This window comes from Lonchura striata, chromosome 7 (assembly GCF_050655825.1).
Source record: "Lonchura striata isolate lonStrDom1 chromosome 7, ASM5065582v1, whole genome shotgun sequence".
Lineage (NCBI taxonomy): Eukaryota > Metazoa > Chordata > Aves > Passeriformes > Estrildidae > Lonchura > Lonchura striata.
The window spans coordinates 19,746,079-19,768,380 of NC_140709.1; the positions used below are offsets into that span (position 1 = coordinate 19,746,079).

At 37.9% G+C, this 22,302-nt stretch overlaps 1 protein-coding gene across 4 annotated transcripts in view; it reads left to right on the forward strand.

Moving 5' to 3' along the window:
* The first annotated feature begins 419 nt into the window (after nt 1-419).
* UBR3 (ubiquitin protein ligase E3 component n-recognin 3) overlaps nt 420-22,302 on the forward strand; it is a 104,133-nt gene continuing 82,250 nt past the window's right edge. For 3 of the 4 annotated variants that reach the window (XM_085584372.1, XM_085584373.1, XM_085584374.1), the window contains exons 1-7: nt 420-932; nt 13,209-13,348; nt 13,736-13,894; nt 14,874-15,017; nt 15,180-15,229; nt 17,753-17,819; nt 21,562-21,692. In XM_085584372.1, coding sequence (XP_085440498.1) covers nt 487-932; nt 13,209-13,348; nt 13,736-13,894; nt 14,874-15,017; nt 15,180-15,229; nt 17,753-17,819; nt 21,562-21,692 — 1,137 coding nt within the window. In that variant the 5' untranslated portion in view covers nt 420-486. Of the gene's footprint in view, nt 933-13,208; nt 13,349-13,735; nt 13,895-14,873; nt 15,018-15,179; nt 15,230-17,752; nt 17,820-19,107; nt 19,215-21,561; nt 21,693-22,302 lie in introns of those variants that run through there. The other variant, XM_077785038.2, reaches the window with a different exon arrangement.

Consider the following 22,302-nt stretch of genomic DNA (forward strand, 5'->3'; position numbering starts at 1 on the left):
TCCCCGCAGTTGCTCCTGCCCTCAAAGCCGCCGCCACCACCTGAGCCCGGCGAGATCCTTGTGGCCAGGATACCCGGGCGGCCGCAGGGCGTCTCCCGGCAGCCGCTTCGCTGCAGGCACGGCTCGGTAACAAACGAGCTCCGCTGCCCTCGGGGCCGCCGCCCGGCCCAGGTGTACCCCCCGCGCTCCCCGCGGCTGCCGGGACCGCGAAGTTCCGGGGCGGCGGGCGGCGGCATTCCGCGCGGCGGCGGCGCGGGGCGCGCACCTGCGCGCTGGGAGGGCGGCGGGAGGGCAGGGGCGGAGGAAGAGGAGGGTGGTGTCAGGGGAGGGGAGAGGCGGTGTCGGGAGGGGGGCGCGGGCGGCGGGCAGGGCGCCGGTGCCGCGGCTATCGCGAGAGGGCGGCGCCGCGGGGCGGGGAGCGAGGGCGGCGGAGGGATCGCGGAGCCGGGGCCCGGCGCGGCCGTGACGGCCCCTCGGTGTCCCGTCATGGCGGGGGCCGGCGCCAGCAGCAGGGACAAGCGGGCGACGGCGGCGCGGCTGAAGGCGGCGCTGGGCGGCGAGAGCGGCGCGGCGGCGGCGGCGGAGCTGCGGGCGCTGCTGGAGCGGGTGCTGGCTCCGGCGGCGGGCCCTGGCGGCGGCGAGGCGGCGGGCGAGGCGCTGGAGTGGTGCCGCTGCCTGCTGTCGGGCGGGGAGCCCTGGGACAGCTTCGTGCAAGCCGTGCGGGCCTACGACCCCGCCACGCTGTGCGGCCTGGTTTGGACCGCCAACTTCGTGGCCTACCGGTGCCGGACGTGCGGGATCTCGCCTTGCATGAGCCTGTGCGCCGAGTGCTTCCACCAGGGCGAGCACGCCGGGCACGACTACAACATGTTCCGGAGCCAGGCGGGGGGCGCCTGCGACTGCGGCGACAGCAACGTCATGCGGGAGGCCGGGTGAGCGCGGGGCGGGCGGCGGGCACCTGCCGGAGGGGGCGGCCCGCGGGCGGCAGAGCTGTGCCCGGGCCGTGCCGGAGCGGCCCCGGGCCGCGGCCGCCCCGAGGGAGGCAGTAAGTGCGGCCCCTGCCGCCTCCTGGGCCGCCTGCCTCCGTCCCTGGCTGCGGCTCGGACCGCGGGCTGAGACGAGTCCGCCGCGGTTGGGCACGGTGGCTTTGTTGATGTGGGTGCGCCTTTTTTGTAGGACGCTCATGTGAATCTTTTTGCCCTTGCGCCGAGTGCCAGCCTTCAGGGAAGTTGATAAGGCACAGTGCATGGGAGGCAGTACCTGTCAGCTTCCAGCTAGCAGCCTTGGCCTAACGCAGCTAGCCGGGAAGTCAAAATGCTTTGGGACGGCATGTGAGCAGATAAGCCAAAGTGAACAGATTGAGCAAGAGGGACGCATTTTTTATGTGATTTCCCGGTCTGCAGTTCATTTTGCCACCTTAGCTTTAGAACGAGGGATGTGGTAGTGCTTGGATGAATACAACAGGGCAGGGTTTTGTGAAAGTCAAAGGTCTTTTGTATTCTGACCTACTGGAGGCAAGACTGAAGTGCCTGGTCAGAAGAGGAAGAATCCGGTACCTCATTAAACCCTCCTTTGTTCTCATATGTACTCAATGGTGAAAGGAAAGATCAGTTCAACCACTTACTGGATGAAGGTGATACCTAGCCAGAAAACTTCAAATTTTACTTCAAAATTGACTGTTTTCTGGAGCTCCTTGTGTTCCTGTTGGTTCACCAGGTAGCTAAAGGCTTCACTAGATGACAGTTTGGAGTGCTTGACTGAGGATTCTCTTCTGACAAACTTCCTAGCAGAAAACACTAGGAAAAGAAGCTCTAAAACGTTTTCCTTGGTTATTTTCTTGTTTTTGCAGATTTACAGGCTAAAACTCTGTATCAGCATATTAAGATTCCTTCTCTTTTTGCATTCCTGCTCAGAGATTTAATTAATTCTGCTTTTTCTGTTTCTTGAATGTTGTTGCCTTGACTCCAATTTTTTGTGTCTCTAATCACCCTTCTCCTGCTGCAGGCCTTGAGGTGGCTTCAGTTCTTGTTTCTTATGCTTTTCTCGCCTTTTCTTTCTTTTGCAATCTGCCTTCATCATTTATTCATTCTTTTTTGGTGGACTCTTTTATTGATAGACTTACTCCAATGTCAGATTTTTTTTCCTCCTTTTGTTTTCAGTAATCTTCAGTGGTTTCAAGTTGCTACTGCTGAAGTGATTCTTTATCAGTTCTTCTTCAGCTTGTGGTGATTCTGCTTTCCTCAGCATCACTGAAGTAAGAGTTTCCCATGATCTTGAGAAATAGGAAAAAAATTAATACTACTACTTCCACTGTTCATTGTGGACTAGACTTAGAGCTCCTCTTAGTGGCAGGATTTTAACAGAGCACACACAGATTGAGCTACTTTAGGGTGAATATTAAAAGACTCGTGATGCTGCACTCATCTCAGACTGTATAGCTTTCACAGGTGTCTTTCCTTATTTTAAACAGTTTTCTTCTTGAGGAAATCTGGTTTAATAAAGAAGAAATAAAAAGTGCTGTTTAATTTGCAATATAAGCAGATGTAAGCCCCGAGGGAGTAACAATCTCATTTCTATGTACCTTACTTACTACTTTTAATGGTAGAATTTGAGAGTAAATTGTCTTGTTTGTAAGTTAGGTCCCTGTAGGAGTTTTGGTCACTAAAGGTAAAGAATTGCATATTTGTTCATAAGCAACACTTGACATTGAGCAGTGGATTTTCCAGTCCTCTTGGACATATAAGGAAGGCAAAACATGGCAGCATATGGGGTGTCTGCATTTAATATAAGGTCATTTCTGCTTATATAGGCAAGAACTGATGTTAAGCCATTGCAATTAGGCTTGCTGTGCAAGACAAAGTAAAATAAGCTTAAACTAATATAAAAAACAGTAATGTGTGCAAACAGAGTTTGGCCTAGTGACTTGAATTGCTGCAATGTAGCATATTTAGGTAGTGTTTTAACTTTGTGTACACAAATCAACTGCACAATTACAAAGGTAATGCTTTGCATGTCAAAGTTAGGAGGCCTTCATGGTGGACTTAGGAAACTGGGGTGTGTCTAGCCTGATATAACCTTGGCCACTACAGCCTAGGCTTCTATTAATAGCAAGGGAATCAAATGTGGAGCCTACTTACAAACTTTATCTACCATCTGTCTGTTCAGATACAATTTTATGTAGATGCTGTATATGAATATTATAGTAACATGCTTTTGTTTCTGTTCTTGTTATCTGGTCTTCATATTCATATTATTTATTTGATGCAGCTCAAAAATACTGCTCATGAGGTCTTAGTTGTCTGATCTGCTATAAAGGAAAACTCTCCAGTTTAGAATCTTTTCATTGCCTTTAAGGTGGTTAATGTAAATCTAGAGATAGTTTGCCCCAGAGTATGAGTGTGTGTTGATCTTGTAGTACTAATTAAATATATAATTTGCTTTATGGGGATACCTGAGTGTTAGTTTTTTATTTCTGGTGCCTTTATAAAAAGAAGCTGGAATACAGCATAATAGATGAATATGGATTTGCCTTAGGTACCTTGATTTGCTTTAAGTACCTTGTGTAATTGGAAAAATCAGATTGTCACATTTTTGAACCTTTTGATTTCCATGCAGATTACAGTGTTTTTGATGTTTAAGTTAATTGCAGTTGGCCTGATCTACTAGACTGCAATGTAGACTTTAGAAAATATCCAAGTTTGTAAATGTAGCTGCATGTGAAAGTATTAAAAATTCTTCCTGTGGTAAAGTTGAATAGATTTTAAAATCCATTGATATGTCAGGAGGCGGAAATAGTTTGTAGTAGTCTCCCATATGGTATCTAGCTATTAGCAAATGAAATTTAGCAAGTCCTTCAGAGGTAATCAATAATGTTCTGAAGAAGTAGAAGTCTTTGGTTCTAAAGCATTTTGACATATGCTTATAGTTCAAATGAGTTCATCTGTTGGATTAAAAAAATCCCATGCAGTTGAATAGGGGAAAATTCAGACTGGAGTATTTTTTGGTTGGTAGATGGTCTTGTATTATAATGAAAGTGATAGTTTATGAAATAAGCTGGAAGAAAGCAATATGCTATATGGTTATTATAAAAGTATAACTAGTCAGTAATCTGTTACTATTGAGTACCATCTTGTTTCTATGGCTCTCTTGTTCTGATTCCCCTCTGAGTTTGTAGACAATAACCTGACATACTAGAGAGCCTCAACACTTTGGCTATTGTGGGCTGCCGTGTCCTGATTCAGAGTCTATCAGTGAGTTGACTTATTTGTTAAATTAATCATGTGGAAAACAGATGTTTTAGTACTGCATTACAGTACAACACAAATTTCAAATTCCATTAAGGGCTGCTGCATATCCTGAAAGGTGAAAAGCCAGGTTAAGAATTTTTTTAATAGGCTTTTGCAGTGATGTTTTTTGTTTATTTCTTGGTAGTTACGGCAGCCAATGGCTCCGTTGACATAGTGTTGTCTCCTCTTATGACTTACATCAAAGGGACTCAGGTGTTAACCATTTCCACTTGCAACAGTGGGCCATTTCTTTATTAAGTAAAAAATCCTGTAGTTGTAGGAAAGGTAACTCTCACAGATTGGTATGCTGCGTGTTCAAAAGCATCTTCAGGTACCTAGCTCTAATCTTTCTGCAGTTCTGTCTTTACTGATCTCTGCTTATCTTTCCACAATAGATGAGACTTCTCTCTGATTTCTTTTTTTTTTCATCATTATGTCTCTTTTGGAGACAAATGTATCTGTTGGTTCTGCTGTGATCCCCTTATGAAAAGGCTGGACAATTCTCTTTGCCTCCCCTTGTTGGCAAGTATGAGAAGTATATTCTGTTTCTAAATGGCTTGGGTTTTTGTGCTTTAATTTATTTAGAAGTGGCTCTGATTTTTTCAGTGTTTTAAAATGTTTGCATCTGGCAAGGATTGTTGAATGTTTTTGTTAAATTTTGGGTATCTAACAGGTAGATACTTAATTTTGATGACCTTTGCTATTCTGTCCCCATAAAATTCTATCCTTTCTTTTATTTTTTTTAAGAGATACTTCAGAGATTGAGAGCTATGGAATATTTATATTCTTAGAAATAGAATTATATTCTATTTCTTTTACATTCTGTAGCTAAGTAAGAGTAAAGGAACTTCTTCATATTCTAGACTTTTAGAAAATTAAAATCTTAGAAAGTGAAAATTTTAACAAATACAGTGACCATAAAGAAGGAAGATTGCTCTTGAGAAAGCTACTATTACTACTACTTATCTTTGGATGCATTCTGTGCATGTTTATCAGAAATGGTCTCTTTTACCATCTTGGGTTGTGGCAATGGGATCCACTTAAGATCAGAGAAGTCAGATCTGCCTGTGGCTGCGTTTTGGGACATACAGGCAATTATTGTTTTGCTGGCACAAAGTGGATTACTTGGCTATCTTATGGAGTGTCTTGCAACAGCAAATCACCTGCTTAGCATATATATAGCATGTTGCTGCATCAAGGTCATCCCTTCCAGTGTGACTCTATCAATTGTCTTGTTTAGCAATTTCCAAGGAGTTTTCAGTTCTCCAGGACCTAGGCTAGGTTTGGTAATGCAGCCTCAAAGAGATAAAGGTGCTGTTCTGGAACTTTCTTCAAGAGGTTGGTAAAACAGATGCTTTATCAACAGGCTGAGAGCCTCCAAGTAGCCAATTTTAGCTTAGTCTCTGAGTTTCATGAAACCTTGTTAAAATGCCTGTGTGTTCAGGATTGTTGAACTGGTGCAAATGGTGTTTTGTAGGGTCTATGTCAAGTCCATGCAGCTGTTCTGCAACTGAAGTCCTTTGGGCTGCCAGGGAGGGACTGATGAGTAGTCTGAGCTGTAGTGGCTGTTAGCTTAGTGTGAGGGTTTGGATAAATCCATAGTACATATGATGGATGTGACTCTTCAGAGCAAAACCTCCCCATGTTCATCCCCCCATACAAAGTACAGGAATTCATACTGGCATTTACAAGGACCACAGAATTAGAATTTACCATGCATTTATAAATAACTGATTTCCTGTGTCCTCCTTCATGCCTCCCCCAGACATAAAGCTCAAGATAATATATTGCTTCTTAGGATCCCACAGTAACACTGAGTAGTTTACAGAGAGCATCGTGTTAGGCCTTATCCTTGGAAAGCAAAAGACATTGCAGTTAAGTCTATAATAGCTCTCAAACCTGCCTGACTTGATTCCTTTTAAGAACGTCTCTAATTAGGACTACATCAGCCTCTAAATTACTTGCTAAGATGTATTCCAAATGGTTAACAGCCCAGTGCTAGTTGTATTACTACCTTTAGAGCTATGACCTGTCTAGATGCATTGTTACTTTATACATACCTCTGGAATAATGTGTAATTGTTTCAAAGTCATCAGTAAGATGACTTTGAAAACTATAAATATTTAGAAGCCTGAACTGTTGCTGTGTTAGTTACTGAACAAACTTAAATGATTGTTTTATCCCAAAGGTTTGCTGATAGGACCAGTCTGATTTGAAGAACGCAGCAGTACTGTGAAGGCTGAGCTCAAAAGATACGACTGCTATAAATCTTGCCTTGCCTGAAATTTGGCTTATTTATTGTATCACTTGTCTATTGCTTTATAATTTGCCTTGATATATATTCAGTTTAAGAAAAGCTGTGTTGTAGAGCTCTCTGAAACAGTCTTGTTTAGATTTGGGCTAACCAGTGTTGGTTTTCAGTTCCTTTACATTGATCCCACCAAATTGTAAAGCTACTTTTATACCTTTCATGGTCATATGCCCAGATTCTCAGTTCACTACATCAGAGTGGAGTGTTATTTGTCTGGTATATATCTGATCTATATGGAGCTGTCAATGAATCTGTTGGCAATGGAGCAAATGTGATTTTGGGAGTATATTTAGGGAACACATTCCTAAAGAGCTATTGTTTCTTTGATCTTTCTTAATGACCATATAGGTTGATAAAGATTTAAGGCCATACTTCCTTATTGCTTGTACAGCATCAGGAATTTTATATTTTTCAAATATCCTGGAATAGTATCTGACAGCTGCAGGTGATTTTAAATAATAGTATCTCGGGTGCCTTTCTCTGTAGAGGGTTCTGGTACTAAGTTTTGAAAACAATGAATTTTCTTTGCATTTAATTAATAGAATGGCTCTTACAGTAACAAGGACTAAATGAACTCCTGCCCTCTTTAGGATGCACCTCTTTGTTTCTGCACACTAATAATGCTCCAGCATGAAACACATAAATGCTTTCCAAGAAAACTGCAAATTACGTATTACTACACCTTGTCTGTTGGAGGCCTGGCCAAAGCTTAAGTTGATAACTCTTACTAAAATTCACACATCTTACTCAAATCCTGAATAAATTAAGGTTGTTTTTGCATTTGTCTAGCACTGTGTAGTCACTTAAAACTTTGTCATATGAAGTATTTGGGTCAAAATATTGCATGCTATATGTTGGACCTGTTTAAATTATCTTGGAGGAACTTTCTTAACATGAAAATGTTTTTGTCAACTTTATTTTGAAAACTTTTTTTTTTTTTCTCTTTAAAGTAGATGTACTGTCCATGTACTTCAAGGTCTCAGAAGCCCATTCCTTCTCATTCTTAATTTTTCTTTATAAAGGCCTTATGACTGAAACTGCCAAATCTACTGTTTCTGATTGATAATGGGTACATGTGTACTAATAAAAATAATTGTCATTTTGTCTACTATACAGGATGTTTATGTCTCAGGACTAACAGAGAATACTAGAAATGCTCTGCAGAGCAGCTTTGTCTGCTTTTTCTTTCAACTGGTGTGCTTCATCACTTAATGTAGCACTGAGCACCAAGACAGCTTCTATGAGTCATTGCTTCTCTTCCTGCTGTTCTGCAAGGATTGGAATAATTTCTTCGTGTCTAATCTCTGATTTCTAGCCTCCTAACCTGGCCAGTCAGCTTTGTCATGAAAGCTAAAAGCCTGAAAAGATATCTTTTAAAGTTGTTGGGTTTTTTCCTTGAGAAGCCATTAGTTATTCTGCTGTGTTTCACTGTCCTCCACTATTCACTCTGCTGTTGTCTCTATTTTGGAAATTTTCTGGTTAGAAGAGTTAGACTGCCATCTTTTCAGTTGGCTTTGCCCCTAATAGCAGAAATGCAAATATTCAGTTTTGCCTATGAACTCTGTAGATTGCAGTTTTCATAATGAACAGAAGAGTGCTGATTCCTTGGGTCTTGAAGTCAGTACTACTTTGATTCACTTTTGGAAGCTTGTTTTGAAGGTGAAAGAAATTTAATTAATGAAATGTAGTTAGTAGGGTGTGAGGGAGAAACACGATAAACTTAATTTTAATAGGAACAGTAGGTTTATTTCTCTGCATTTCTTCGGAGTTACTATTGTACTTTTTATTGTTAGGGACAGTGGATTTACATAAAGCAACCTACAATATATTAAAGCCCTTTTTCATCCAGATAATCTTCTAATCCTGATTAGAAGTTTTATTTTGTTCTGAATAAGATTTGGTTTGCTATTTGAACTGCAAAAGCAGGAAAAAATATTTAAACACGTAAGAAATAATACTTTTGTAACAACTCAGAAACAATTGTAGCATTCAAAAAGTACTTTGAATCTATTTTGTAAAGTCAGAGAATGTAAGTGTAGTATTTGTGTGTTAGTTTTTCAGTGGAGACAGAATGCATGCTTTTTAAAAAACTTGTGTTAAATTCATATTTATAAAACATCATTTGAATACTTTATGAAACATTACATGATGTCAGTAATGAGGCATGCAGCATGAATATGTATTATACCATATATGTACATATGAAATGTATATTATGTTTTAAATAATAACTCAGTTTAGGTATGACTTACTGAATTGAAGAATCAAGCAGAGTTTTACTTAATTGAATTCCAGCAGGTTCCATTTGGATTCTGTCACTTGGGTTCCAGATCCTCATCTCTAAAAGCTTCTGTCAGAGTCAGGTACTCATAGTGCTGTAGTACTATTAAGAATGTGAAATACAGATGCCTTCTTTTGGCAGTCTTATAATCTGGTTTAAAAACAAATTACTTTTAGACGCTGGGAGGCAGGGGACAAAATAGTGAGTGAAAAGTGAGGGTGGAAATAGTCCATCTGTGTATTCTGGAATGCAGCTGCAACTTGAGACACTGAGGGATGTAGTGGATGAAGGACTGATCCAATGCTGTAAAGGTGTGGTCTGGCTGGTACTGAAGGCATTTATCAGCTGCTGTCATAACTGCGGAGTTTAAAAACTCTCCTTTGAAGTGATGGAATTGCCTCCACAGTGAGCATTGTATCTACTTCTTGTGCTGGTTGGTCAGGATGGCATTTTCCTGCATGCCTTTGTTTGAGATTTTGGTTTATTTTGTTCTCTGTGCTTTGCTGCCTGTCAGGTTAACAAGGAAAGGGATGATGACAAAATAATTTGGGGATTTCAGTGTGATTTCCAAGGAGACTAGTCTGTGAGTTTTGGTGGATTTAAACTGGCCCAGTGAGATTTTTCATATATTCTTTTAAGTAAATAACTTCTGCTGACTTAGCTTCTGAGCTGGTTTAACATAGGATCAGTCAGTTGCTAGTGCTAGAACAAGTAAGAGGGCTGAAGACACAGTTGTGGCAGGACTGATCTAGTTTGACTAGCCTGTGAAGCTGTAGCCTAAAGGATTTATTTTACCTGAAGCCACTTGTAAAATACGTTTTTGAAATTCACAGTAGAATTACTAAAAATGGAAATAGTAGGAAAGAATGGAATAAATCTGGAAAGTTTTATATTGAAGTTGTTCAGAAGATATTAATGCTGCTTATGTTTATAACAAGTGGTATTGCTTACTCATGTAGATGTCAGCAATGGACTGCATTTCATAAATAAGATATTAATGCAGTGTAAGAAATGTCAGAATTTTATTTGAAGCCATATGAAGAAGATTCTTTGTTAAACCTAAGTTTTCATTTAATTGCAAGTTTACTGCTTTTTCTCTCCTTTTGCTAAAATTAGCTTCATCTTTTTGTGAAAAAGTGATTTCAAAAGTAGTAAAATACATAGAAACTCAAAACCAGAATATAGTTCTGAATCAGAGAAAAGAATATGGAATAAAGTTTATATTTTTTGTCTTCATGTGGACCTGTATTTTAATACTTTCATGCTAGACATTCAGATAGATAGGGCTTGAATATTTCAGTCTATTGAATTGACATTCTAACTGATATACTCATTCTTAAGCATCATTCTGGTATAATAGTAAAAATATTTGAAGACTGTATAGTACAAGAAATATGAACTGCTAAAAGATTGGATAAGAACTACAGTCTTGTTTGAAGAAGTATTTTGCAATATTGGAATCAAGTTAAGAGGCTTAGATCAAAGTGATCTGTCAGCTACCTTGTAAGTCTTCCTCTTGGTCATTATTTTTGAGCTTCTTTAGAACAAAAACATTTCTTGTCTAGATTGTAGTCACCTTTCGTTGCCTCCCATTAGACATTTCTACCTGCCTGAAGTGGTGGATTTTTGGGGCTTGATGGTACCAGGAGAGATCTGGGCAGTGCTCTTATTTGTTACTTATTAAGGCCAGTTTTGATAGTCTCAGAAGCATTTTGAAACACTCACTTATGTAGATGTCCAATTCTTTAGCTGATGCTATAGTAAGGAAGTTCTTTCAGAAGTATATAAGGAACTGATAATGGAATAGCTTTGGCTGCTGCTTGTCCAGTGACCATGTAACCCATTGAGGAGTTTGTCCAGGTGTCCCTTTTGGCCCGTATGAGAAATCCTGGCTTGTTTCTTCCTATGTATAGCTTGGGGTTCAGTCTCTTCTTTAGTTAAAACAGATGTTGTCCTAACTCTGAAGATCTTCCAAGTCATTGTCTGGCACTTTTTTCAATATTTATAGAGGAATTAATATAACACTCTGCAATAGACCTTTGGGTAATTCTGGGCTTACTACTTTAACACTGTAGCCTTTGAACCATAAATACAGAGTAAGGTGCCTTTTAAAAATTACTTTGGTGTTCCTACTTTAAGGTTTAGGGCCTCATATCTAGAAATTGTTTCCTGTTTGAACTGCTGTGGTTTTTGCATGTTGTGACAGTGAAAGAACTTTTCCTTACAGGGAATTGAATCTGGAGTCCTTTTCTAGTCTATAGGATCCGTGTTAATATAATAACACCTTATAATTCAATAATACTTTCTTGTGGCTCTCCAGAGACAACATATTAATAATTTCCATTTTCAGGATATGTAAAATTTGGGCTCATTAGTCCATGACCCTGAGATTGGTTCAGTTGGTTAGGGCATGGTGTTAGTAATGCCAAAGTCGTGGGATTGGTTCCCGTGGGCTCCATTCCCTTCAGAGCTGCACGCAGTGATCCTCCTGGGTCCCTTCGAACACCGGCTCTGTTGTGATGGGTTCAGAACTGGCACGTTGACATGGACCTCATGGGGAGCAGAGCTTACCTTCTGTGGAAGGAAGCCTTGTGCTTAGCAGAAACTGGGATTCAAAATTGCCCTGTTTGTTTTGGTACAGTGGCTTCCTTAGCTTGCGATCATAACCAGTGAAAAACATCTTTTGACAGAATGTAAAATATATGCCGGGGTGGCGTGCTGTGAAAGATTTTAGAGTGCGCTGTGTAGTAGTTCCTTCCTTTTGTGTCTTTTAGATCTTTATTTACTTTTGATCCCTTCTTATAAGGACAGTGGTGAAAGGAAAGTCAATTACTTTAAAAGCATGAAATACCATATTTAGCATAGATGAAGCCACATTTGTGATTTTTAGCAGTTCAGGTTTTTGTATGTGGAAAAGATAAATTTTGGATGAGTAAAGAGAGAAAGTGAATGATTTTTACAAGCCCCTTTGAATTCCCTGCAGTTGCAAATTGTGTTGTTTATCCATACTTGAACAATTAACATGAAATGACTTTTCATAACTTCTGTGAATGTAATATGGAAAGCAAAAGTGAACACTATTTATTTGGACATTAATTAATAGGAAGTTGTCAGTCACCACTGAGCTCTTTCTGTTCCAAGGATTTATTTGGTGTATATACAAATAGCAAATCAACTGGCTAGTACTGTCCTTCCATAGCATTTCTTAATAAAAAGTCTCGTTCCTAAAGTGCAAAAGCAAAGGAGAAGCTCTTAATCTTTAGTCTTGTGAATTTTCTAGCCATTTTTGTGAATTGCCGTTTTCACTGTTGGACTGGTATTGTCTTTTTTTTTTTTTCTTTATCTTTTTTTCTTGATTCACCTACTTTCTTTGTGCCTTTCTTCTATTTTCTTCTTCTCTTGAAGATGATTCTTCAGTGGTCCTCAGAGAAGAAAGGCTTAAGTTTTAGAAAGTAACAGGCTGCTCCTGGAAGCCATGGTATAAACTGGGAAACAGTTTTGATAGTCAAATAAAGCTGTATTTTTTTCTCAATTTTTGTGTTGAAAAATTATTAGTAAAATCTAGTGAATCTTTTCAGTAAAAGTTTATTCTTGTGTGATTTATTTTTAGACTATTCTTTGTTTAGTGTGGTTTTTGATGTGGGTAAATAACTCTTTGATGTTGGTATAGGTCCTTTCTAAAAATAGCTTAGGAGTTGAAAAGTATTCAGTGTCTCTTGAGTCAGGCTCATGTTAAACGAGTAGGAAATCATTCTGTCTGCTCTAATGGGGTTTGGCTCGACGTCATGTTGCTGTGCATTAGCCAGGCCTCAGCTACTACCATGCAGGAATTTTCCAAAGAATAAATGTTTTCTTTTCTTTTTAAATGAAAGATTTTTGTAAGGATTTTGTAAATTGTAGTTGCTGTACATTTGAAATACACACTGATTCTGCCTTTTTAAGTTGTTTTTATTGTCAAAAGACATTTTTGAAAGTCATTATCTGAATGGGGACTTGAAAAATCAGTCAAACCTCTAATTATGTCACAGAAAGGAGAAGGAAGTCAGTTGTTCACTAGAAAGTACTTCTGATACATATGGGAATAAGCTGAGATGTTAGATATGTGAACTTTGAGCAGCAGAAAAAAAAACCTGGCAGCTTTATAATTCTCTGGCCTCAGAATCGGAATGGGCTTGAACAGAGTAGTTGGAATTTCAGAATACCATTTCCATACCATCTTTAATGTAAAAGTATCTACTCTCTGAAAAAATGGAAAAAGGAATGCTTTTCTTAGTATATGTTAACACTGCTGAGCTGTGCTTGGCTAACATTTCTCTCATGTGTTTTATAGGTTTTGTAAAAGACACCGGATTAAATCAAATTCAAATGTTCCATGTGTTCCGAAGGACTTATTGATGATGTCAGAATTAGTTCTTCCACAGTTCATCTTTAGTCTGATTCAGCATTTAAGAGAGGGATATAATGAGCCTGGTATGTTTTGAATTTGCATATATCTAGCATATTTTACCATGCTGTTAGCTCTTGCTTTGCAGTCTATGAAGACACAGTATACAAATGCTATCCATAGTTTGTAATTTTATTTCCCTCTCTTTCTAACAAAATTACAGACTGGCTAAGTGGCTTGATTTTGTTACCTGCTTAAAACATAAAAATATGTTTTAAGGGTTACTTAGCATTGTGCTGAGCTCTTCTAGAAAATGAAATGAAATATAGATTGAAATTAATATGTGTGAATTTTAGAGCATTATGAATATATACATTATTTGCATTTGCAGTTATTGTAACTGTTCTGCTTGTGACAGTTTTGACTGAATTATATTACATCAACACCAGAAGTTCTTCTTATGTGGTTTTCAGCTGTTGATCTGCCTTCAGAGAAGGACCTTCATAAAATCCTGCAGGTTTTGGAGCCTCATGTTTCCTTCCTAGAAGACTTGACCAAAATGGGAGGTGCAATGAGATCTGTTCTTACCCAGGTTTTAACTAGCCAACAGTTCTACAAAGATCTCAGCTCTGGTATGTTTGTGTTATTTCTAACTATGAAGAACTAAGGGTATATGTTTTGTTATAACTTCAGTTATTGCATGTTTTTGACATCTCAAAACATAGAAAAAAGTGTATTTTTAAGGCTATTACGTTGATAGGAGGGTGAGCTTCCGGAGTGACTAGAAACATTTATTATTAAGATCTGTAAGAGCAAATATCTGATGTGTGTCCCAGATAAATGTATAAATAAACATCTTTTGAAAAACGTTTTTGTAAGAAATCCATTCTAGCTTAGTACTTCCAAACTAGTAATAACAAGGTTATTTGAAGTAAAATATGTCTAACTCATTTTGGGATCTGCTCTCACAGAGGTTAGACCTGAAGAGACCTAAATGTCAAAAGGCCATTGTCTGTACTGCTGTTCTGTGCAAAGCCTTTTTCATTTTTTTTTCTTAAACTTTGCCTGTCCTGCCCCCTCCTTCATTATTTATTCAATTCTGTACTAAATCACAATGAATCTGAAAATGTTAGCCAGTCACAACTAACCCCAAACCCCTAACATAAATTAACTCCATGTTATTTTCTTGTGATTAAGAGTCCTTTGCATAGGTACAGAGCAAATAGTAATTACTGTAGTTTTAAGTTGCCATAACTGGCTTGGGCAGCAGCTAGTTAAAGAACAGACAATTCCTAAATCTTTATATGAAAGGAGGAACACTTAGTAAAGTTGCCTCAGGGGCAGTTCTCTTTATTATTTCCTTCCTTTTTCTCTACTCTTATAGTATTCCAATGAGAGTAATATAATTCTCTTTCCTATATGTGATGGATTTCCTGATACAGAATTACAGAAAGGGAATGGAAAGCAAGACATGCTTATCTGAACTCTTGAAATGGAGAATATGTGTTATTAAATTGAAACATTGTAGGCCATTTTTTAGATTGCTTGCATAGAGTGTGAAGCCAAGGAGCTGCTTTTGTACTTTAATACTGTTTTATGTATTTATTCAAGGTGTTGGAGAGAATGCATGTGCAAAGAAAAGTCATGAAAAGTACCTCATTGCTTTGAAAGGCTCTGGGTTGGCATTTCCTGAGGATAAAATTGCATGTAATATGCAGGAACAAGGAGCTGGAACTAGCACATTATCTGTTCAAGGTTTGTGTGGAAAAATATTTTAAGAGAAGACTTGATTAGTGATTGTTTTTTAAAAGAAAATTAATGTAGTGTTCCATTTCATACTGGCTTAAATTTCTTAAAATACTGTATTTTCAATATAAGACTTATGAAAAGAATCTCTGAACTCTTTTATTTCAAAAGGTTTGGCAGGTGGTACGGCAACATCAGGACAAGGGGATTCTTCAGATGAGGTGAGACTTTTTAAAGACTGTAATGAACTGCAACAGAATATTGAAGGGAGAGAATGATTGCAGCCAAATCCCACAGATCTTACATCTTATATCTGCCGTGCAGTATCCCAATTTAATAATTAGGACTAATGGAGGTATAGAGGAATAGATCTCATGCCTTTGATTTACTAATCCTGAGGTTTGCTAATGCTGTTCCAGTTTAATTTATGTATGTAATGGAGAAGAAGCCTGTGTAGGTATTCCAGAAATCAGTATCAAGTAAATTGGGCTTGATTAAAGCAAACTTAGAGCAGATATTGCCATGAGTGGTGTTAGCAGTTTTTGGCACTTGAGAATCCAGCTGAACTGGTGATAGCAGCAGTGAGAATTTCTCTGTAGATAAATTCCCATGTGTAGACTCGACCTTACTTACGAAACATATGGAGTGGGAGTAGAAAGGAGGGAATCTCATTTTAGGTCCAGCTTTAATAAATAAGTGGAAGACAGTTAAATTCTGGTAGAGCAACTTTATCAATTTTCTCAACTATTTAAAACCTAATTTCAACTAGTAAGCTTTAGCAGACATTTTGGTAAGGTAACATAACAGACTTTAAATAATGTTAAGCGATATCCCATATAAAAATATTAATCCCTCAGTGTGGCAAAAGTATTCATGGACTGTGTTTTATTTGATTCCTTGGAACATAAAATCCTAAATAGGAGGACAGGTTTAGAGAGGGCTTTTTTTCTCCTTTTGCAGAAAGGAAAACATGAGAAGTAACAGCCATCCTTCAGATTAATTTTTTGCTTAGAACCATCTACTATTGCAGAAGTAAACCTAAATACTGAACTGTGCGAAACTTTCCAAGCTGTTTAGTTCCCTGCTGAAGTACTGCTCTGATTAGTTGTCTCTATGTAAATTTTGTAATCTAGTGTTCCATCTGTGAAACAATGCTACCATTAGATCTCGGTAAGAAAGAACATTTTTAACCTATCTACATACATTTTAAATATTGGAGGAAGAAAATCCTGTTAAAAGTGTACTCTTCCCACATTTCTTAATTATTACGTAGTTTACTCTTCTCTAAGAGACTATAATCAGATATTAAAAACAAACTAAATGCCCTATGTAACTTATATAGGAGTACAGAGGAGAGGAATGTTATTTTTCTGATAAACATTTCAGCTTTCCACCTTCACAGTCTATTTTGACTTTTGGATGACAGGAGTGAACTTCCTTTTCAGTAATTTGTATTTGTAAAGCAGCTCATGATTAAGAAAAAGATTATAAAACAAATAATTAACTTTTTTTACTGATGGTTTTTTCAGGGTGGGAGACTTGAGTTGTAGAATCCTGCAGTTCATAGTAATATGCCAGCAAGTCTGATATTTTCTTGAGAATACATGACCCCTCTGACTGGGGACTGAGCAGTGGCAACATCCTGAGAACTTATTGATTCATTCCTGATGGAAGTACCAAAGGTACCCTGTGTTCACAAAGACCACAGGATGCCTAAGTGTTCAAATGTGTGTCCATCTTAAAATGAATTTTCAGATGGAGGAAATGAAAAGGTAGACAAAATCAGACCTTTCATTTACACCATACTTGTGGTCAGTCTTTAAAGTGTGAATAATCTTCTTCCTCAAGGAAGGATAGTAACTTCTTGAGATTCAGGTTCTTTATCATTCCAGAGAAGTTTGGAAGTAAAACATGGCATTTGCTTAGAGGATAAGGATATTGAGTACTTATTTTTAACAGTAAATATCTGCATTAATTTTATCTCATTTTATTAGCTCCAGTAAGAATCTTTATTTCTAGTTTCATTAGGGCTACCAGAGTTGGCAAAGATCCATGCAACATTTAATATACTTCTGTAATGTCACATGCTTTTTTAAGATGCAGTGTTAGATTTTGTGAAGGGGTGGTGGAGATGCTTTTAACATGTATTACATTTTGGAACCTTTGCTGTTTAGTTTGTGGAGTATATTGAAAGCTTCAGATGACAAGTGCCTGTGTAAAATGTTTCTGTTATTCTGTAGGAAAGAAGCAGTTAGAATTGGCATCTTAAAGGTGTCAAAAATATTTTATTCCTACATCAAAAGTTTATATTGATTAGAAAGTATGTAAGTAATTATATACGATGCCAACTTTGATATGCAATATGTAAGTTGATATTTTATAAGTTTGCTATTAAAAGGGGATATGGTAAAATCTTAGCTGTGCAAAGGTTAGAAATTTTGTAGTGTTAAATTTTTGCAGCAACCAGTTTTAGAAATCAAAGCAACTAACCTTACAAAATAAATGAAATAAACCTGGATGATAACACTGCCTGTTTGGGGTAAAAGAATTTTTAAAATTATGTTTTTCTCTAAAGAGTTGCACACAATGCGTCATTCCTGTAAGCAGTAAACTTGTAAGAATATATTGAAGACTTCTCCATTTTAGTTTGGTAGTTAAACCAGAATTTTGAGAGCATACCATCTCTTGGCAGTAAGGTTCTAAGCATATGATTGTCAATTTTTAAAACTCTTCCTCTACCCCAGGAGGACCAGGATGGTAGCCAAGGTGTGGGAAAACGCAAGAGGGTGAAATTAAGCAGCACCACCAAAGGTATTTATTTATAAAGTACTGATCTCAGTTTATCATGTTTGCTTTATGTCTGTCTTAAAATTATCCAGGGATACTCAATTCACTTCCCAAGCACTGTAGTGCTGCACGTGACAGGTATTAAATATAGCAAAGTCTAAAAATGAGTTGCAAGTGAAAATGTGGTAATTGGCAGGTTAGATTTCCCTTGATTGAGTACCACTGTCTGGGACTCTGACCATTTTGTCACTTCTGTGTTGTAAGCTGTTTTGTAACTGAATGAATGTAATTCATTCAGTTTTCACCGTGTGCCTATCAAGGCTGCAATATAGCTTTACAAAACAGGTGTTTGATGTATTTACTATTAACAAATTTTTTTGATTGTGCCACTGTACATTATGATTATGTTTGTAGCCAGGCAAGAATGGTTCTCTCTGGTCCTGGTTGGTCTTTTTGTACTGTTTATTGATGTTTAAGATAAAGTACTTGAATAAAGTGTTTCTTGAAACTACTCCATTCTTTTTCTAGCTTGAAATTAGTCCCTTTTGCAGTTTCTAGTCCAACAGAGTAACATTCACATTGAGGTCAGTGCAAGTTTTATCAAGAATAACCATAGACTAGACAAGGTGGTTCTATCTTGTGCTTGACATGTTTCTGTGCTAAAAAGTGCTTAATAATATTTAAATACTCTGTTAAATAAAGAAGACTTTTTTGGTTGTGGTTTTTTTTTAATGAGTGTGAGGAGACTGATAAAGGATGTACAAAGAATTGCAAGCCTTGAGAAAAGAATATTTGGGTAGCAGAATTGTAGTAAAAGTTGGACTAAAGTTTCTGGAAGGTCTCTGGAATGAAGGTTTGGAGCCTGAGTTTTAAATGCAGAGGTTAATGAATCAATGAAACATTATGATGTGAGAAGTATGGGAAAGTAAGATTGATTGATTGTTTGTAGTGTTTCCAGATTGAAGGAAAAACTATGAGGAAGCGGAAAAAGCAGAAAGCTAAATGTTCTGGCAACAGTGTTGTTTAGAGGTGATCTCAAAAATGGTGTAAGAAAGATTGTGGCAGAGATGTGGAAGAGGCAGTAGTTTTGGAGAAATGCAGGAAACAGAGGCATCCAAAGAAAGTTCTCTTAAACTTGGATTTAAGAGGCTGTTAGCTTGTCCAAAAGATGAGTTAGAGTCAGGTGACACAACAAAAAAATGCTGTTCTGATGCATAATAACTAATTAGGGAAAAGGCAAGGAGGAAGCCCAGATTTAAAAGCTTCCATTTCAGGATAAGTGATTCTTGAATTCAACATTTCATTTTCCGCCAGGATTGTAGTCTTCCCCCTCTGAGGCATCCCAACATGGACTATGATCATGATGTTGATAGCTCCTAATATCTGCCCCAGAGGAGGGAGTCTGCCAATGGGGGAAGGGTAAGTATCTGTTTTTATTAAATATCAAATAGTTTTCTGAAGTTTTCAGTATTCATATTTTATGTCCAATAGGGTATAAAATAAGAGTATGAAAAGAAAATTTTGGAAAACTGAGTATTGAATAAAAACAGATTTACCTTTTCCATATAAGTAGACTCCCTGTCCCATCCTAGCTCTGCAATGATACTGTCTTCATCCATGGTTATATACCGGGGATATATTGGAATGCTAAGTCTTATATTCCAGAGAGATATTTACAACACTCTGTGAGGTGTTTTGTGGCACAAAGAAAGAATAAAATATACTTTAAAGAAAGTACAGTTTTTAAGCTGACGTTCTCTCATACAGGTATGGGACTGAGTGCTGAGATTTTTTTTTTTTTTAACTCTGTTTTAAAACCTCATCCTACAACCATCTGAAATACAGATTTTTTTAAAACCCAGAGGCACTTTTTTTTTTTAAAGAAATTTAAAATCTGGTGATGCTTTTCAAAAGAGTGGAAACATTAGTTCCAGTGTTCTTGACAAATTTTCCAGGCTTGCTAAGAGCATTCTGCCTACTCAAATTATATAGCAGGTGTAAGCAGATATGTATTGTTGGGTCCCTGCTTGAAACTGCTGCATGAAATATTGGGTATGCACTGTTCACCTATGTTGTGTGTCAGAGAAAGCTGCACGCTCAGTGACAGATACAGTGTTGTTTGTCTCCATGCCTGCTCACTCAGAAGCATTTGGCATGTACCTGAACTTGTGTTCTCTGTTCTGTGGACAGAGGACTCCAGTTTTGCATAAATACCAAGCTTTCATGGGCAATCAAATCACACATGCAACTTCATAAAAAGAGATGAGGAAGAGAACATAAATGAGCATCATATATTTGTAGGTGATGTGTAATACCTTACAAAACAGTTTAATATTAATTAATATCACAAAATACTATAATTTTAATATATGTTGTGATTTTGTGAAGGTAGTGTTTTATATTAATGCTTGTCAAATATATTGAATAAAACATATGCTTTTTTTTTTTTTTTTGTGACTTGCTTGAATCTTGAGGAGAACCTTAAAATTTAAGTCTGGGAAAACTGGTTACTTGCCTGGGGAGCTCTGACATTTGATAATGGTGGAAAATTGAGGTAATTGTTGCTTATGGAGAGCAAAAATGTCTTATCTTGCTTAGAATAGGCACAAAGCTATCCAGTGCAGTCTCTAAAGCTGCCAGTGAAGATGTGAGTCTTCAAGGCCAGATGATTTTCTGTGTAAGTGTTTTTGGATGTGTGCAGATGGGAGCACTCCTGTTGAATTATGTAATTTTCTGTGGAGTTACATATCCTCAGGTGTAGTTGATTTCTAGGTGTGGAGAAATAGTAGTATAATTACTTTCTTCTTTAGTCCTCCTATGTTATGGGAGTGAACACCACCTGTTGTAAAGCATAAATAATCAACCTCTTAAAAAATGGTGAAGAATCTTTAGTTTTTTTAAAAACAGAGTTAACATGATTTATGCTCTATCAAGTGATCATTTCATGAACAGTTTTTTCTAGCAAAGGTCAGTTTGCAGCTTTACAATCACAAAACTGATCTGCTTGAAAACACAGCTGACAAAATGGAAAGATCCTGGACTTGATTCCTATGTAGATCCCCCACAGGGATCTACTATCAGTATGAGTAAAGGGGCAGAGTGAATGGACAGGAAAGGGGAAAGATGGGACCGTCTCTCCTGCTATTATCAGGAGTTAGTGCCTCCTATTATCTAGTTATGGTAATTTTCATATGAAAAGACCCCAGCAAGCAACTTAGTGGTTGGCCACTCAGTGCATGTATTGCTTTGAAAGTAAGAATAAAGGATACATTATTGCTTCTATTTATTTTGTTTAGAGCTTGGTAAAGTGTTGCTTAGGTAATAGATTTCATCACTTAATAATGAATTGTATTTTGTTGTTTTGGTATTTTAACTTCAGTTAAGTAGTAGTCTGCAGTGTTTCCCTTGGTTAAGTAGCTGTGTAAATATTGTGCAATTTGCTGTCATGCATTATAATCAGTGCAGCTATTACAGTAAGGTGATGTGATTCAATGCAATCAATGAAGATTGTACTCTGTGGTAGAATTGTATCGAAAACTTTCACTGGCTTTTCTGGGAGGTTCTTTTTATAGTTACAGATTCTGACACTCTGCAGTATTGGTGAGCTTCATTTTCCCAGTGTTTAAAAATAAATTATTTACAGAATGTGCTAAGATGTTTTTAAATTTTTGTTCCTGAATTTTTATATGGGTGCAACCACACTATTATTGTTCTTAGTTTTAACACTTTCTGCATTACACATGCCCTGCTTTGACTTTTTATGCAGATCAGTCTATCATGGATGTTTTGAAGCATAAATGTTTTCTAGAAGAATTATTATTTTGGACAATAAAATATGAGTTTCCACAGAAGATGGTGACTTTCTTACTCAACATGCTACCAGATCAAGATTATAAGGTACTTGGTCTTACTTTATTCAAACCTACGTATCTTTTTATATTCACATAATTTTTGTGTATTATCCCTTGCATGACACCATATATGCTTATGTTTGAATAATAAGCAGTAAAATAATGCAGATCTTTTACCTCATTTTGAGGATTTTATAAGAAATTCCTAGTATTCGAAATTTAGTATTTGAAAACCAATGTGGACAAAACAAGATGGATAAATTTGGAGCAGCACTATTAATTTTGATTTCATAGTTTATTTTCCTTTTTGTCTGTTAGTGCATGCGTGCATCTGTTGATTTTGTTTCATTTTATTTTACTTTGTAAATTGTTTTTCATCACTTAAAACATGTGGATCAACACTCAATGATTCTGTAGCGTGGTATGACAAGGGAATAATTGCAGTGATTTCATTCCTGTTTCAATTATTGTAGTAGGCAGTGGTTTTTCTATATAGGCCATTACAGTGTGACTGTTCTTGCTGCAGCAATGCCCTAGGTGATTTTGGCAGCCTTCCAGGTGCTTCCTTACAGAGTTTTGCAGTTGTTCCTATGAAGTATCTCCTGGCCCAGAGTTGTGGAGACTGGATGTCATCTTCCTGTTTTAAATCTTGGTGT